This window comes from Pimephales promelas, chromosome 8, assembly GCF_988280905.1.
Source record: "Pimephales promelas chromosome 8, fPimPro1.hap1.1, whole genome shotgun sequence".
NCBI classification, from domain to species: Eukaryota; Metazoa; Chordata; class Actinopteri; order Cypriniformes; family Leuciscidae; genus Pimephales; species Pimephales promelas.
In genome coordinates, this window is record NC_142776.1 from 27,636,129 (window position 1) to 27,652,580 (window position 16,452).

A 16,452-nucleotide genomic window follows, 5' to 3' on the forward strand; every position below is an offset into this window, starting at 1 on the left:
AAGATAATCTAAAACATATATCAAAAATAAGGTAAGCTAAAACATATCAAAAAATAATTTCAAAGTGAACTATCCCTTTAAGGTCAATTCACACCGCACAGACAAACGCCAACAAACAAGCTGTCAGTTGGATTTAGAATTTTTATAAAAAAATAACTGTCATGTTCACACTGCCCCAACAAACAGACACCAACAAACACTGACTGAACACGGGCAGTCGGTTGAAAAACAAAAACCTGACCAACACCAACAGACGCCAAAAGGGGTAACACACTGATGCAACAAAACCCAACAAACATGCCTGTCTGTGCAGTGTGAATTGGCTTTTAAGGACCAAATCAGCATTTTACAAAGATTTCTGAAGGATCATGTGAACCTAAATTCTGGACAAATGGCTGCTAAAATTCTGCTTTCCCATCACAGGAATAAATTCCATTTTAAAACATATTAATTGAAAATAGTATTTTTTTTATCAAGTAAATGTGTGAGCATAGGACACTTTTTTTTCCGAAAACATTTAAAAATCGTACCGACCCCAAATTAACTAAAGTTAAACAAAGTTAGCAAAGGATAAGGCAGAAAATATTAAATGGTTGTGCAAAGCTCTTTTACTGTGGCATTTTAATTAAAAAATCTCCTCTGAAAACAACTGTCTGGGACATTAATTGTGTTTCTGTTGCAAAGTAGATGTCATAACAAATCCCTACATTTGCTTTTACAGATATTGCTTAAGGACAGCAACAATTTTCACCATCTTCATCATTGTTGTTCTCTGTTCAGTAAGTTATACAGACCTGATCAATGTTTTCTCCTCTTATACTGTGTGGAATAATATGCACTTATGATTCTATTACTTGCATAGCTCAGTTTTGTTTGTCTGACTTTATGACAATAACTCTCTTTATTTTGATCATCAGCTCTTTTTCAGCATGTATCCTGACAGGGAGAGCCCCTGGAGGATGCTGGCAGTCTCATCTACTGAGAGCTTCTGTATCCTAGCCATTTGTGTACTTTACTTTAGAGAATCTGCATTGTATGGGTTTGCTGTGACTTGATAAATAAGAATCATTAATGCACAAGTCAAATATTGTGATGATGCATGCCACTGCGCTAACTCCTCAGACCCTGCAGGGATTTTATATTTGGTTCGGAGATTGCACTGAAGGGCTGTTCTAATTCATTTCCGTTTCTGTGACAATCTCACCATCTGCTATTTACAGCGGCCTGTGTCATGGTAACAGTCTTGCCTATGACTTTGTGCATAACAACAGATCTGCCTGATGCGTGCGGCAATCTGTGAGTCCTGCAGAGCTGTAGAGATGAATGTGAAGAGTGAACAATGCACTGAAGTGCTGCAAAGTACCTTCTGCTTGTGGGAGAGGATTGTCTGTCCGAAATGAAACGATGGCCAGCTGACATCTGTTTGCGATGCTCTTCCAAAACACTTAACGCTTGATGGATATTTTGTGTTGTGTATTTTCATTTATATCCATAGTTCGTGGAAGTTTTCCTTAACTGATCACTGTAGCCATGAATCTTACTGATTTTCGTGATAACTCCCTGCTGAAGCTGCAGGTTGGTGGTCCGTTTTTGGGAGAGATGGAGGCAGTACAAGTGGGCCAGGAGTATGTTCTCATCCAAGTGGAGCAGACTGAAGAGGCAGGGCCTCGCCGGAGAAGAGCTCAGCAGGTTAGAGTTGTTTCAACACAGCCGACAGGAACAATTAGGCGCTTTATCGTACCAGCAGAATAAACTATATTAAAATAGTTAAAGACTCAATGTGATGATCTTCACCTGTGGTTACTATAGGCACATTCCACAATGCATGGCAACTAGACAGTGTCACAATTCTTTCTTCATTTTGAACAACATATCTATTATTTAATCAATTGAAACCCATAAAAAAAAGTTTTATGAAGCATTTAGGTTTAATGTGTATTTATACTTCAGTTTGGATTTTTTTAAAGCAGCACTGTGCAGGATTTCCGTTTTTGTCAAACTGTGACCCCTAGAGTCGCTATGGAGTACTTGTACTCTTGTAAATAGCACTCACGCAGGGATGTCTCTGGTACCGGTACCTGTTCAGTAGGATGGAAGCTAAGAAGGGGTGTGGCCCCTTTAAGAGCTGCACCCTGTTGAACTGTCGGCAGTCTGTGGATGTATACGGCGCCAGCGAGTCACCCAAACTTCAACCCGAAAATAGTCATATAACCATTGCAATAACTCCGAAGCTATTCAGTTAAGGTAAAAAACTGCATAGTGCTGCTTTAAATGACTTTGAAAGAAGTCTCTTATGCTCACCAAGGCTGCATTGATTTAATCAAAAAAGAAAACAATTATTTGTTAAAGTTACTGTTTTCTATTTTATTGTGTTTCAAAATGTCATTTATTCCAGTGATGACACAGGTGAATTTCAGCAGCTACTGTATTACTTTAGTCCACAGTTTCACATGATCCTTCAGAAATCATTCTAATATACATATACATACTGCAATACTAACATAATTTGATGCTCTATAAACATTTCACATAATTATCAATTTTGAAACTGTTGTGCTGCTTAATATTTCTGTTTTCAGGATTCTTTAATGAATAGACATATAATATTATAATATAATATAATGATATTAATAATAAAATAAAAATAAAAATACTTTTGGAGGCTCATTTATGTGAAATACTTTCTTCAATATTTTCTATTTTCAATTTTTTTCTTCTCTCAAGTAGTCTTTAGCCTAATAGCCTAAACATTCACATTATAAATGGTAATATTTTTCCAACAGGTGCTTTATAACTGGACTATACCATTGCATTCCCAACGAAGTGACCAAATTCTGAGAACAAGGACATTTGAAATGGTCAGCAGGTACGATTACACATTCCTCATCACATAAGATCTTGACAATTCCACTAATAAACTGGAAAAACCAGGACTAAATGCAAAGAAATTTCATGTTATACAATACACATTATTATATCTGCTGGATATTGCAAATGTAGAATTATCTTGTCATAAAACTGTTAGATTTTAGATTTTAAGTTAATCAGATTTCAAATTGTGCTTAAAGGGATAGTTCACTTTGAAATTAATTGTTGAAATGTTTTAGCTTACCTCAAGGGCATCCAAGATGTAGGTGTCTTTGTTTCTACAGTATTTTCAATTTTGATATTTTTAGCCGTTCTTGTCTGTCAGTCATATAATGGAGGTGTATGGGGTCCTCCTCAAAGAGCGTGCACAGAGAAGTCCAAATTAAACATAATTTAATGACTCGTAAATGTAAGTACACATTGATGGCCTAAGACACGAAACGAGCGGTTTGTGTGAGAAAACGAACAGTATTTATATTGTTTTGACCTCTTATAATCACAGTTACATCCAAGTGATCTGAGGGCGAGGACCCTTCTCTCTGCGCAAACGCCGGAAAGCACCGGAAGTGATCTCTCACGATCACTTTGTTTACACAGAGATTTCAGAAGTGTTACCCTTCACTGTGAAGATCTAAACATATTTAGATATACAGGAAATTCCAATGGAAGATGTTTTCAATATATATCAACGGACAACATTGATTTTTTTTTTCGCAACCGCGCAAGAGATCACTTCCAGGGCTTTCCGGTGCGCTTGCGCAGATTGAAGTACCCTTGCCTTCAGATCACTTGGACGTGGCTGTGGTTACAAGAGGTAAAAACGATATAAATACTGTTCGTTTTCTCACACAAACCGTTCGTTTCGTGTCTTAGGCCATCAATGTGTACTTACATTTACGAGTCATAAAATCATCTTTAATTTGGACTTCTCTGTGCATGCTCTTTGAGGTGGACCCCATAACCCTCCATTATATGATTGACAAACAAGAACGGTTTGACCTAAAAAAAAATATCAAAATTTTAAAAAATACTGTGGAAACAAAGACACCTATATCTTGGATGCCCTTGAGGTAAGCTAAAACATATCAAAAATTAATTTCAAAGTGAACTATCCCTTTAAAGTTCAGTTAAGGTGATGATGTGATAATATGGGTTTTGTTGTAGTTCCTGTCATGGAATGTGCTTTAATGTGTATCCACATCTATAATCTGTTTTTCTCTTCCCCTCAAGCGCTCCTATTCTGATCAGTGTGCAGGCCTTTCTCTTAGACAGTCAGGTGGTCCCTCTGTCCATGACTCACCAGTCGCTCTATGTAACCGTGGAAACACAGGTGCTTATCGCTGGATTGATCCTGGCAGGAGTCTATGTGCTCATCATCTTTGAGGTAAAATATGTGGAATCGGCGTGAAGACATTATTTTTCACACTGCAAGATGATCCATTCAATGATATTTCATGACTCATCCCATATTTCATCCCCTTAAACAAGCTCATCTCGGCTGTTTAGCCACTGAGATTTTTGTGTACATTTTATGTCTGTAGTCTTTTGTCACTTCTAAGGAAAAGTAAATTTCACGGTGGGTAAAAGTTGTGCCTTCAGATCCAGCACTGAACTGAAATTATCAGTGGCTATTCATAAACTTGCGTTTTTATTTGTACTGCTGTTGAGCACTAGAGGTCACTGGGCTCTACTAAAGTTAACAGGAAGTGGTTTCTACTGGCCCACACAAACTGATTCCACAGAAGCATGTTGGATTTTTGGAACATCTGAAACCGAATTATGAATCGAAAAGTGGATTTTGCTGTTCATATTTTATTGGAACATCAAATTGAATTAGTCCAAATGTCAGAAACCCTTTTTTATTTTTTATTTTAACTTAAAAAATGCACCTTTTCTGAGGTAAAGTAGAGAATTCTGCATTATTTTTAGGTCACTAATTGGTCAAGTATGTTTTGTTGATCCTGAAACAACATTCTTGTCCGGAAATTATAACTTATACCTAAAAGCAGAAAGAAATAATATGTGATGTAGAAGCACCTAACCCTGGCTGTAAGCCTAATCTTGACATAAACTGTAAACTTGTCCCTCAAATTTGATTGGTTGATTAGAACGTTGTTCCAGGAACATGTTGTACTTGGTGAAATAAACCAAATAAGCAATTCAAGTCAGTTACTATGTCGAAAATGTCAGATGTCCCTTGCTTCTATTGAAGCACGAAAATGCATACTTCAAATCAAACTTGTGGAGTTCATGCAGCTTGAGTGCTGCTGTCAATCAGAGGGATATTATGAATACTAGGACATTCAGGCATGCACTCAAATGCTGATAATTTAATTCATTTTAAAATCATAGAAAATAGAAGAATTTTCACTTGCGGTCTCTTTTGGACCTTATTGTAGTAGTAGAACTCAATTTTCTGGTCTCTTTCACTCCTGATGTCTGAAATGGCCTGCTCTCATTTAAAATGAATCATTTGCCTTTTTTTATTTTTTGGTCACTATATATCTCTTTTTGTGTGAACAGCTCTTAAGAGATCTAGATTATTACAAAGCCTCACAGCAAAACACTTCTCCACTCTTTTAACTTGCTCTTCTCCCTGTAGTGCACACTTTTTAGAGTTTGTGAGAGAGCGTTTTAGTGTGGCTCCAGGGGGACATGAGGGCAGAGGGGACCTTCCTTCTTAATTACTTTTATTTCTTCAGGAGGGGACATGCTGTGTGTTGAAGAGTTTAATTAGGCCTTTGTGAGAGCGCTAATGGAGACTTTGGGGGGCCCATGTTTCCGCTTTTACCGAAACACTACGTTATACTAATGCTTCATAAATACGGCTACCTATCATCGTCGTCAAGGTGCTAAGAAAATATTTGCTAATGAAATTATTACATTTTATGCTGTTTAGGTGAGTCATAATTTTATTTACTATAAAACAGGGTTACTTGGGTAACAATACCTCTTTACCAAATACCTCATCCCAATTAACATCTTTGAGAACAGATAATAGGTGAAGTTCAGTTCATCAGACTATATAATATAATATAATTTATAATATAATATAATATAATATAATATATTATATTACTAATATCCAAGTATCCATGTCTTGTAAAGGATTTTTATGTTGAAGATCAGTTTCTGTTCCTATTGTTTCCATGTTAACTTCCTTTGTTTAGTTCATGTTTACCTTGTTTGTTTTCATAGGTACTCCAATTTATGAGGAGCCGTACTTGACAAAATCTATTCTTCTACTGTCACACTCATACATTCTCCTTTTACATATATACATTTCTACTCTCACATTCACATTCATTCTCCTCTCACATACATACATTTCTACTCTAACACTCATAATAGTGATAGGCACACACACAAATAAGTAATAGGCACGCCCATTTTTTAATGTATATAACACATATACATTATTCTTTTACATACATATATTTTTTTCAGACACATACATTTTCTTTTTACATACATTTATTATTTATAATATTAAATGTATACTTTGAATACATTTGCATAAGAGTAAAATGTATATGTGAAAGGAGAATGTATGGGTGTGAGAGCAGAAATGTATTTATGTGAAAGGAGAATGTTTCTGTGTGAGAGTAGAGGAATGAATTTTGGCTTGTACGGCCCCTCAAACTAATTTGTTTCCATTACTACTAATCACCTACACCTGTACCTCATTAGCCTTTGTGTATTTATTCCCCTTGTGTTTATTGTGGAGTCTTGATGTAACAGTTACAGTACATAAAAGTCCTTTGCACAACAAGGGACCACAAGACTGGGGTTATGACAATTATTATTATATTGTATTATATTATTAATAATTATTGTGTTAAACTTATCAGGCATGATTTGAGATCTTCAAAACAAAAGAGAGTCTTGTGATTCAATGGAAGCAATAATATCTGCCATCATCATGTTCTCATGGTCAGTGTCACAAATCTGCGAGTTTGATTAGTGATGAAGTATTCGTGCAGAATCGTACATATTTCTTGTTCGTTTTATGTCATAAGAGTTCTTGGTTATTTTTTTTTTAACTCTAAAACTTTAGAGTTATTTCCAAGTTAGTATAGATTTGATTTGCATTAGCGATTCCATAGAAGTTTGTGTTCTCAGACTTTAGGACCCCATTGTAAATAAGGAAGCATTTGTTGTATTGACCCGGGCCTTTTCTTCCTATCTGCATTGCACAGCAGCTTGTTGATAATCCTCAGAGCTGATCTAGAATCAGCACTCTGAAAACTACTTTGATTAAAAGGGCTCAGATGGTGAGTTTCATCAGCAGCTCTGATAGCTAAAACTAATTTGCCCCAAGAGAGGGCAAAACCTGAAATCTGAGATACATAGTAGTATAATGTGCTTATAAATATTAATATGCCTTAAACAATTCATGAAAAATGTAATTTTACAATATAATTGCAGATATCTGGTAAACATTTTAATAATGGCTGATGGATTATTCGTACACTAGAGCAGCAGTTTCTCAGTAAATGGGGGGCTTTGGGTATAAAACTAACATTACATCTCACACAGGCACATTCTGACATTTAATTTAGCCATAAACTGTTTCTTGGCCTATAATTAAGAGTAATGGTTTAAATCACAAAATAGAGAAGCATTAGTCTCAGAGGAAACTTTCTTATGCAAAGCAACACAATGCATATCCATGTTGCTGATTAATTCTGCTCAGAAAGCAGTGTTCAACAATTTATCTTAATGACTGGTTTTAGACTTACAATCACAACATTGCACCAAGTGTTCTTCCCCCTCAGGGAAGTTGTTGGACTGACACAGATTACTTGCTCCTTGGAGACTGGAGTCATTAGCAGTTAGCCTGCATGTTATGTACTCATCGTCGTTCTTTCGCTCTTCTAGCTGATTACACAGTCTTGTAATGACTGCTCCTTCTTGCCACATGACACTGAAAGAGGTGCATCAGACAAAGCTTGATTCAGGTGTCCCAGTCAAGTGCTCTCACCAAGAAAGGAGATGCTGAAATCTGACAAAGTACTTTAAGGCGGTGCTTTTCCAAGGGGTGATTGAAGAGCAGAAAATCAGAAGATGCTGTCGCCCGACACATATCGTTGTGGATCAGAATTTATCGTTTGATTATAAGAGTTCACAACAGGGTCAGAATGCCTTTAATGTAAGGAATGAGGTAGATCAAACAGCAAAAGAACATACATGAAGTGTGTGGTAAAGGGTTATTTGGCATTTTGAATCAGCAAATTTGTTTGGCTGTTCAAAGTCTTGTGTATTACATATTTAATAGTGTTTGCCAGGCATCTTTATAACGGTTGCTGATGTGGAGGGTTAGGGATTTGAACAAACACCTAATCTCAAGTACTACAATTTTGTGCTATGGGTGAAAAAGATACCTCATATCATGCAGCTTGTTTAAATGAGTTTTGCTATTACTTTTCTAAGCAATCAGGCATGATTTTTGCCTGGCGGGTGATAACACTGCAAGAAAACATCTCATGTTGAAGGAGAACATAATTGAGAGACTTTGAGGTGAAATCTTTGAACATCCTGGCAACCAGAACATGTTAAAAAACAACATGCACAACATGCTTAAAAGCAACCACTCTAGCATTGTGCTTAGGCTAGTATAAATCTATTTTGTGGTACATTGTGGCTATTAGTATATGACCAATATAGCAAAAAAAAAAAAAGCTGCTGAGATATTACCGTGATGATTTATTTCCCTCTCTACCTTTATTTATTTATTTTGTTTTTCGTGTTCCCAGGTTGTCCACCGCACTCTGGCTGCAATGTTAGGATCCCTGGCCGCTCTGACAGCGCTGGCTTTCATTGGAGATGTAAGTTTGGTTTTAGAGAATGTTATTTATTCCATTCTGATGAAGATAGATAGATAGATAGATAGATAGATAGATAGATAGATAGATAGATAGATAGATAGATAGATAGATAGATAGATAGATGATAGATAGATAGATAGATAGATAGATAGATAGATAGATAGATAGATAGATAGATAGATAGATAGATAGATAGATGTGCATTGTTGCATGATGTGCAACTTAAAAAAGTGTTAGTACTGCCTTTAAATTTAAAGTTTAGTCAACTTGATTTGTGTTATCGCAAGTGAAATTCAGAAAAGTCATTCTAATGCAAAATTTTAAGTTGTGATGACTAATAGCTACAATTATTTTTTTTATTGTAATGGAAGCAATTATTTCAACAATTCACTGTAAGTTTGGAATGTTAAAATGCTCCGTTGTATCCATTCCATTGTCTCTTTACTGTAGAGGCCGAGTCTGATGACTGTTGTGGAATGGATTGACTATGAGACACTTGCCTTTCTGTTTGGAATGGTAAGTCTAATTTTAACAGGTGAACTGTAAAAAAAAATATTTTCAAGATTTGTTATCACAATATTTTTTCTTTTGTCAAATCAACTTAAATAATTAATTTAGTTCAGATAACTTCTTATTTTAAGTTTCTGATGATTAAATCAATCTCCTACATTGTATTAACTCACGTTTTCCAGTTCAATCAACTTAAAATTTTTGGCAACCAGGTTACTTAATTTTTTAAGTTAAACTAACAATATTTTTTTCACAGTGGGAGCTCTCTTGCGGCTTTTTTACTCAATCATCTTGAGTAGAAGGGTTCCAACAGAATGTATTAAATATAAAGTCACAGAGGGGCTTTTTCAAATGAAAAAAGTAAAAAGATAAAATGTATTTATGAACAACGCATTCTCATCCCAAGGCGTCATCTAACTAACTCTTTTGACCGTGCTTCAACATCCGACGCTTTAGGCACCCTTTAGTGTCAGTTAGATGACGCTATACTGGGCGTCATCTAACTGACGCTTTACCTTTAGCGTCAGTTAGATGACACTGGTAGGTTTAAGTTTGGGGTAGGGTTACTAGGAAAGTGTCATCTAACTGACGCTAAAGGGTGTCTAAAGCATCCGTTAGATTGATGCCTTGAGATGAGAACGGGCTGTCATTAATGGTGCGTGCTATTTTATCACAATTACTGTTGTTAATCAATCGTGCATTGAAGTTTGGCATGTAAATTAGTGCACCGCTTCTGCTATGAACATGAATGAAATGGGTTACCCCATAGCATTAGAACTTGGAAAGATGTCCCGCTAAGTGCTTGACAGGTTGATAAGCCCCTAATCCAACCCCTAACCAAAACCCATATCAGCCTCTCAAGCTGGTCAATCTGACAGGCACTTAGTGGGGCACCTTTCATTAATGTGCTGTTAAGCTTATTTTAGAAAGAATTCTTTAGGGCTCCGAGATCATTTATGGTGTTTCTTTGCATTGAACTTACAGTACTTTGCAGCAGCAGAGCACAAGGTTGAAATGTCCATAATTTACATGCTAGTGCAACAAAATGTGATCAAAAAAATACGAATACACATTTAAAACACAGCCTCTCTAATATTATTGCTAAAGTGCCACCCTTTTCAAGATCTCTGTTTGTTCAGCTGCTGTCTCCATGGAAACAAATACGTTCAATCAGCCTTCATCCAAAAGACTACATGTAGGGTATGTGAGGAAAGGCATAAAAGAAAATCAGAGACTGATGATCGAAAATGAATCACAGCATCTGTCAATTTTAAAGACTGGCTATGAAACGTGAGCTTTAATAAACTATTAATGTTTCTCTTTATTGATTTCCTAGTTTTGAAGGATGTCTGTTTCTGTATCCGAGGTGCCAAACAAATAAATAAATAAATAAATCAGAGAAGGATATATGTGGCATGAAATTGAGTGAGAGACCGTGCATGTGGTATTTGAGACATAATGTGATTTTATAGCAACACATGTGGCAGTAAGCACTAAAAATAGAAAGCATGAAATGTTCAAGTCTCATAACCCTTACTATTTACTTTCAGATGATACTGGTGGCTATATTCTCAGAGACTGGTTTCTTTGATTACTGTGCAGTCAAGGTGAGTTTTCTCAATATTAAATGCTTCTTTGTGATTTGTTTTGCAGACGTCTGTTTAAAGCTCCAGTCCGTAACTTTTTGGGGTTTTTGAGCAAATACAGAACCAGCCAGTGTTCAAAACTACTTGCTTGCCTTAGCTCTATTCAAAGCCGTAAGCTTGTAATAATGTTTTTAATTCCAGTGGTGCTGGTGGATTTCCATGTGAAATTCGAGCATGTCTTAACATCATTACGTCACATCTGTACATATAAAGGAGTCTCGGCTAGTAGGCTTTATTGTGTGTGAGGATGTTGGAGGTGGAGATTTATAGCCTTTTGGACTGAGAGTTTAGAAAAAGAGACTGCAACCGGGATGTTGTTCTCCACGGAGTTGTCATGACAGAACTAATGTTGACAAATGAGAACTTATGGTAAAGTGTTACCAAAATAACTAATGGTTGCTGCAAGTGGTCTGCTGTCTGATATGATTTTATTTCACATTATTGATATCTGTTTTAGTCAATGTAAATCCATCATGGTACTTTACCCAGTTAGCTTTAAGGCAAAGTAAAGAAGCAGCTGGCCTGAAAATCCTTATCATTCACTCTCAAGCAAAGTGACAAGAACCCCACAAATGCTTTATACTGTATATGAAATTTATGGGTGAATATCAAGCCCCAATAGAGATGTGAAAACAAATCAGATGGAACAAATCTTTGTCAAATGATGCAAATGTTTATAAAGCGTGAAGATAATGGGTTAGAAGTAATGAAAGCCTAAAAATAAATCTTACGAGGAGCTTCATTGGATGGATATCTCATCCCTTATTTTCAGGAATTCTCTGGACTGCTGTAAAAGCCCTGTTGTAACGTTATGGATGTGCTGTGGATATTATGAGGGCACACGTGTATGTCCTCTCATCCCATTCATGAATATTAACAGGGTTCTGGACAAGGGCATGTCCTCAAATTAAAAACATTGCCATAGAAACAACCCTCTCTATTGAACACCATCTCACACTTCTTCTATTAGCATGTCTAGTCATATGTGGCTGTGTTACTCTTTGGCTGTGTCCAAAATCGCCCCCCATACCCTTAAATAGGACACTTTTTGAGGGGACAGCCATTTGTAGAGTTGTCCGAAACCATAGTGAACATTATCGAGTGCACTCATTCAATCCCACAATGCACCACAATAACGAGCGTACAACCAATGAATGCTCAGCGGCTAGCAATTACCCATCATGCACTGTGAGAGTCGCGCGTTAAATGAATTCCTGCGTCTGACCCAAAGATGGCGCCCACAGCTGAATAATTTTAACAAACCTCTGGTTCAAAGTGACTAAAGCGTAAAATTGATTATTAAATTGCTGCCAGTTTGTTATATTTCAAATGATTAAAATTGACAGAAAAATCACAGAAAGCACAAGTTATGCAATAGTTGCAACGGTAACACTTTACAATACGGGTGCACTAATAAGCATTCATTCATTCTTAACTAATGCACAAATAATACTGGATTAATGTGTAACTAATGATTATTTAAGCTATTTATCAATGATTACCACATTAGGAACTAATTAAGAGTCTGTAAGTTTAATGTATTAGTTCATACATGAATTGTTATTAATTAAATATGTAGTTGTGGATTAATTCCATAAAAACTAATTTTTTAACTATTATTATTACAAATTATTACTATATTATTAACTTACTAGAATGAATATGTTAATTACCAGAATGAGCCAAAGACTTTGTATTTCAACTTCCAGATAATATGACAGGTACACTAATATGCATGATTAATACATGATTAATTACTTCATTGTTACTGCAAATTCATGTGCAAATTACTAATTACTAAATGACTAGTTAATAATGATGTGCCCCAACAAGTAAAGTCATAACATAATGATACCTTTGCAAATCATTGGCTAATGATTAAATTAAAGCAGACAACTGGAAGTTGAAGTGCATAGCTTTGACTAATTGTGGTAATTAACACATTAATTTACACTATTAGTTCATAAAATATGTTATTAAGGAATTATTACACAATGACACATTGAATTAATAGCAATTCATGTAATACTAAATATATTAATCATATAGACTCTTTATTAGTTGCTGCTGCAGTAATCATTAATTAATGGTTTAGTTCTTCATATTATCTGTGCATTAGTTAAGCATGAATTAATGTATATTAGTGCACCCGTATTGTATGTAAAGTGTTACCGTTGCAACCCTTTCGGGAGACTTATTTTTATTCTCTCCTTCAAGTGGACTATATTAGTGGAGTAATGTGGAGAATAGTAAATGGGGGGCGAGCATTTGATTTGTTTTTTTGTTTTGTTTTTGTCAGTTACCATTGTTTTGAGTCAGAAAGTGATGACATTACAGGTGGGTTACAATCCCCTGGTGTTACCACTTGATTAGAATGATTCCAGACAGCCTGATAATGTGTCTCCATAGTGACAGGCTCTTAAAGTACAGGTCTTTTTTTATTACTCTTATTATTCTTTTCTTTTCAGACTTCTTTTTAATGCTATTGGATAAGCAAACACACTATGGATCATTGTCAGTTTTTAGAGTGAATTCCTCATTAAATTTCACTTTTGAACATTGTGTTCTGAGACCCCCTCAGAGGACTGTATTTCATTCTCTGTCTTTGAGGCGCTGTTAAGTCTGTCTCTTCTTCCCACTGGAGGATTTTTGGAAAACATGATTTTGTTAATGTTCATAAATAAAGGCAAGCGATTTTATGCTTAGTTTGTTTTTGACCCAGTTAGTTTTCATTAATGTAAAGTAACAAGAAAAGATCTAACTTTTTTAAACCAATCTTTAAGGTATTCCCAACAGTGTTCTTTGTCTCCATACAGGCGTATCAGTTATCGCGAGGAAGAGTGTGGCCCATGATTATCATTCTCTGTCTAATTGCGGCTGTTCTGTCAGCCTTTCTTGATAATGTGACAACTATGATGCTCTTCACCCCTGTTACAATCAGGTAAAAAAAATCTCTATTTCTCCTTTGATTTCTTTTTAAAACCCGGTTTAGTAATGTGCTTACAATATAACAATAAGTCTGTACGGCAAGCAATTGCACACAATTGCAATTCTGGAGGTTTTCCAAAGTCTAACAAAATGTTGTATTTTAATTCCGGAGATTTTCCGAAAGCCCGGCCTCATAAACTTTCAGTGCTTTGCTGTACACATGACTTTTATTTTTACAAGCTGAGGAACAAACTCAAATTATTTTCTTGGTAATTGACAGCATGCCACAGATGCTGACAATAGAGTTAAGCTTGCATTGATGCTGGAACATTTCTTTAAAAGCAGTCTGTTCAGCTGAACTACTTCTAAAAAAAAAAAGAAAAATCCCACAAGGCCGTGGCTTTTTTTCTACACAATAATTTATTGTCAGTCTGCTTAGTATTATATAGAGTATATAAAGAGACATGTCTCCGTGCTATAAACTTCCCACCTCATTGCTCGCTTCAGCTCCATTTGAGCTTATTTTCACCTTCCTTCCCACCTTACACATAGTTTCTGAGTGTGATTCATCGGTGCCTGCACGTGCACATCATATTTGTGTTCACAAGTCTTTTATATGTTTTATATCCTGATGTACAGCGTTATTTACTTGGTGTCATTTAGGACACCCTTTTCCTCCAGAGGACGTGATATGAATCATTTAGGCACAGTGTAAAATGGTTTCATGTCCTACTGAAAAAAAAAGACCAACAAACCAAAAGTTTTTTTTGAGCAAGGATACTTTTTTCATAATTTTGTATTTTTCATCCCTCTGTAAATTTCATCTGTCAAATTTTTATTATCTAGGCGGATGTTGACGTATGGTCAAAAGACGTCCCAAGACGTCAGTTATATGACGTCTTGGGATGAGACTGCGCTCACTAGTCTGGTAGAATAAAATAAATCTATATTTCACCCAGCCATTAAAACATTATGCGCTGCCTCAGCGTTTTCATGACATTGCTTGTGAGAAATGTCTCCTTTTTTTTGGATTATGCATCACCAATTGCATCTTTAAACACCTTCAGGGCTTTAGGGTTTAGAAACACAGGACACACACACAACAAAAAAAAAACAAATTTGAGAAAGTACAGAGTTCAGCTTTTTGTTAACAGGCAATTTGCTTGTGCAAGTATTTTTTTTCATGACGATTTAGCAGGGAAACTGATTTGCTAATCTTAAGATTTGCTTTGAAATTCAGTGTTAATAACTAAACAATTTTTTTTGCACTGATGATGATGAATCAGGCCCTTCCCTCTCCATACATTATGGTACAATTACAAATATGGAATAAGTAAAATGAGCATGTGTTCTTTTGGTCTTCATGCTAGGCCATTGTGATTATGTGATTGCTTAGTTGATCTGTATGTTTTTTTAGTCTGTTGCTATGGTCTTCTGGGTGGTTGCTACAGACCCAAATCAATCCAATCACCTAGTCTCAATTATATTCAATAAGTCTGTGGGATTGTTTTGCATGTTTTATGGCACAAATTAAAAAAGTATGATAGATTAAAAAAAAAATTGCATTGACGTTCTTGGATAATCAGTGCTAATCAGGTTTTTTTGATGCCTTTGTATACGCTAGGTTATGTGAGGTGCTTAATCTGGACCCTAGGCATGTCCTGATTGCCGAGGTAATCTTCACCAACATCGGAGGAGCTGCCACTGCTGTTGGAGATCCCCCAAATGTCATCATCGTCTCCAACCAGGATCTGCGTAAAAAAGTATGTAATTATTTCTCACCATTCCCACTTGATGCTGGGTCATTCACAGGTGAAAGGATATTGTGTTGCTGCTGTGTGCCTGTTGAGAGTGTCTCTGGTAACTTATTGGGCAAATTATACACGACTGAACTGAACAAATCAACAAAACACACAGGCACATTTGTGACTGAGCATTTTTCTGGCATAGAATGATAGGCTCGTGCCAAAACACCCCGTCACTATCCACTCAAGTCTAAAACACCATGGCATCCTGTCTTACACCTCTACTATTAATTATGTTGGAATACTTCTTGCCAGTTTCAGTCACACTCTGCCAATTGTTTTCTCTCTCTTTTTCTCAGAGTTGAAATAATTTTTGCTTCAGTAAAAGCAAAACCTCAAACCTGTAACAGTCATTGTGTACAAACGCACCAGTGATGGTGAGAAATTGATCTTACTTCAAAAAACTTGTTAACCTCGTAGTTCGTAGCAAACAATTATTGTTCATTATAAACTGGTAAATAAATTGATTCGTTTAAAAACATTAAACACTTTGGGGTATTTCAGTTTACCTCACTCCACCACAAATCCTTTAAATTTAATTGTATTCAGAATGAAAAATAAGTTATATTTGGTTGCTAAACTGTTATTCATTATGTAAACAAGTTTTATATGAAAACGACCATACTCCCAGTTTTCTGTCTTGCGTTCGATTTGTAAATGAGGCCCAAAGTGTGTGTTAGTAAGTAAGTGTCAGTGTCCAGCTAACGCCCAGAATGAAACACAGAGGACAAGATAGAGCTCTTTCATCTCCAGCGCCAGATGCCGATTAAAGGTGCTCTCTTTGGAGCCACTCTTCCCTGCAGCTCTTTCTGTCACACACTACCAAGACACAAAACTGAGTGTGTGTGTGTGTGTGTGTGTCAGTGC

The 16,452-nt window shown here is 36.0% G+C and overlaps 1 protein-coding gene across 1 annotated transcript in view; it reads left to right on the plus strand.

The window, feature by feature from the left end:
• The window catches only part of oca2 (oculocutaneous albinism II), an 85,347-nt gene that overhangs the window by 10,213 nt on the left and 58,682 nt on the right, over positions 1-16,452 (plus strand). The window contains exons 4-13 of the mRNA XM_089134256.1: positions 722-779; positions 918-990; positions 1,529-1,689; positions 2,784-2,866; positions 4,099-4,252; positions 8,625-8,696; positions 9,147-9,212; positions 10,757-10,813; positions 13,669-13,793; positions 15,405-15,543. Of these exons, the coding sequence (XP_088990382.1) occupies positions 722-779; positions 918-990; positions 1,529-1,689; positions 2,784-2,866; positions 4,099-4,252; positions 8,625-8,696; positions 9,147-9,212; positions 10,757-10,813; positions 13,669-13,793; positions 15,405-15,543 (988 nt within the window). The remainder of the gene's footprint in view (positions 1-721; positions 780-917; positions 991-1,528; positions 1,690-2,783; positions 2,867-4,098; positions 4,253-8,624; positions 8,697-9,146; positions 9,213-10,756; positions 10,814-13,668; positions 13,794-15,404; positions 15,544-16,452) is intronic.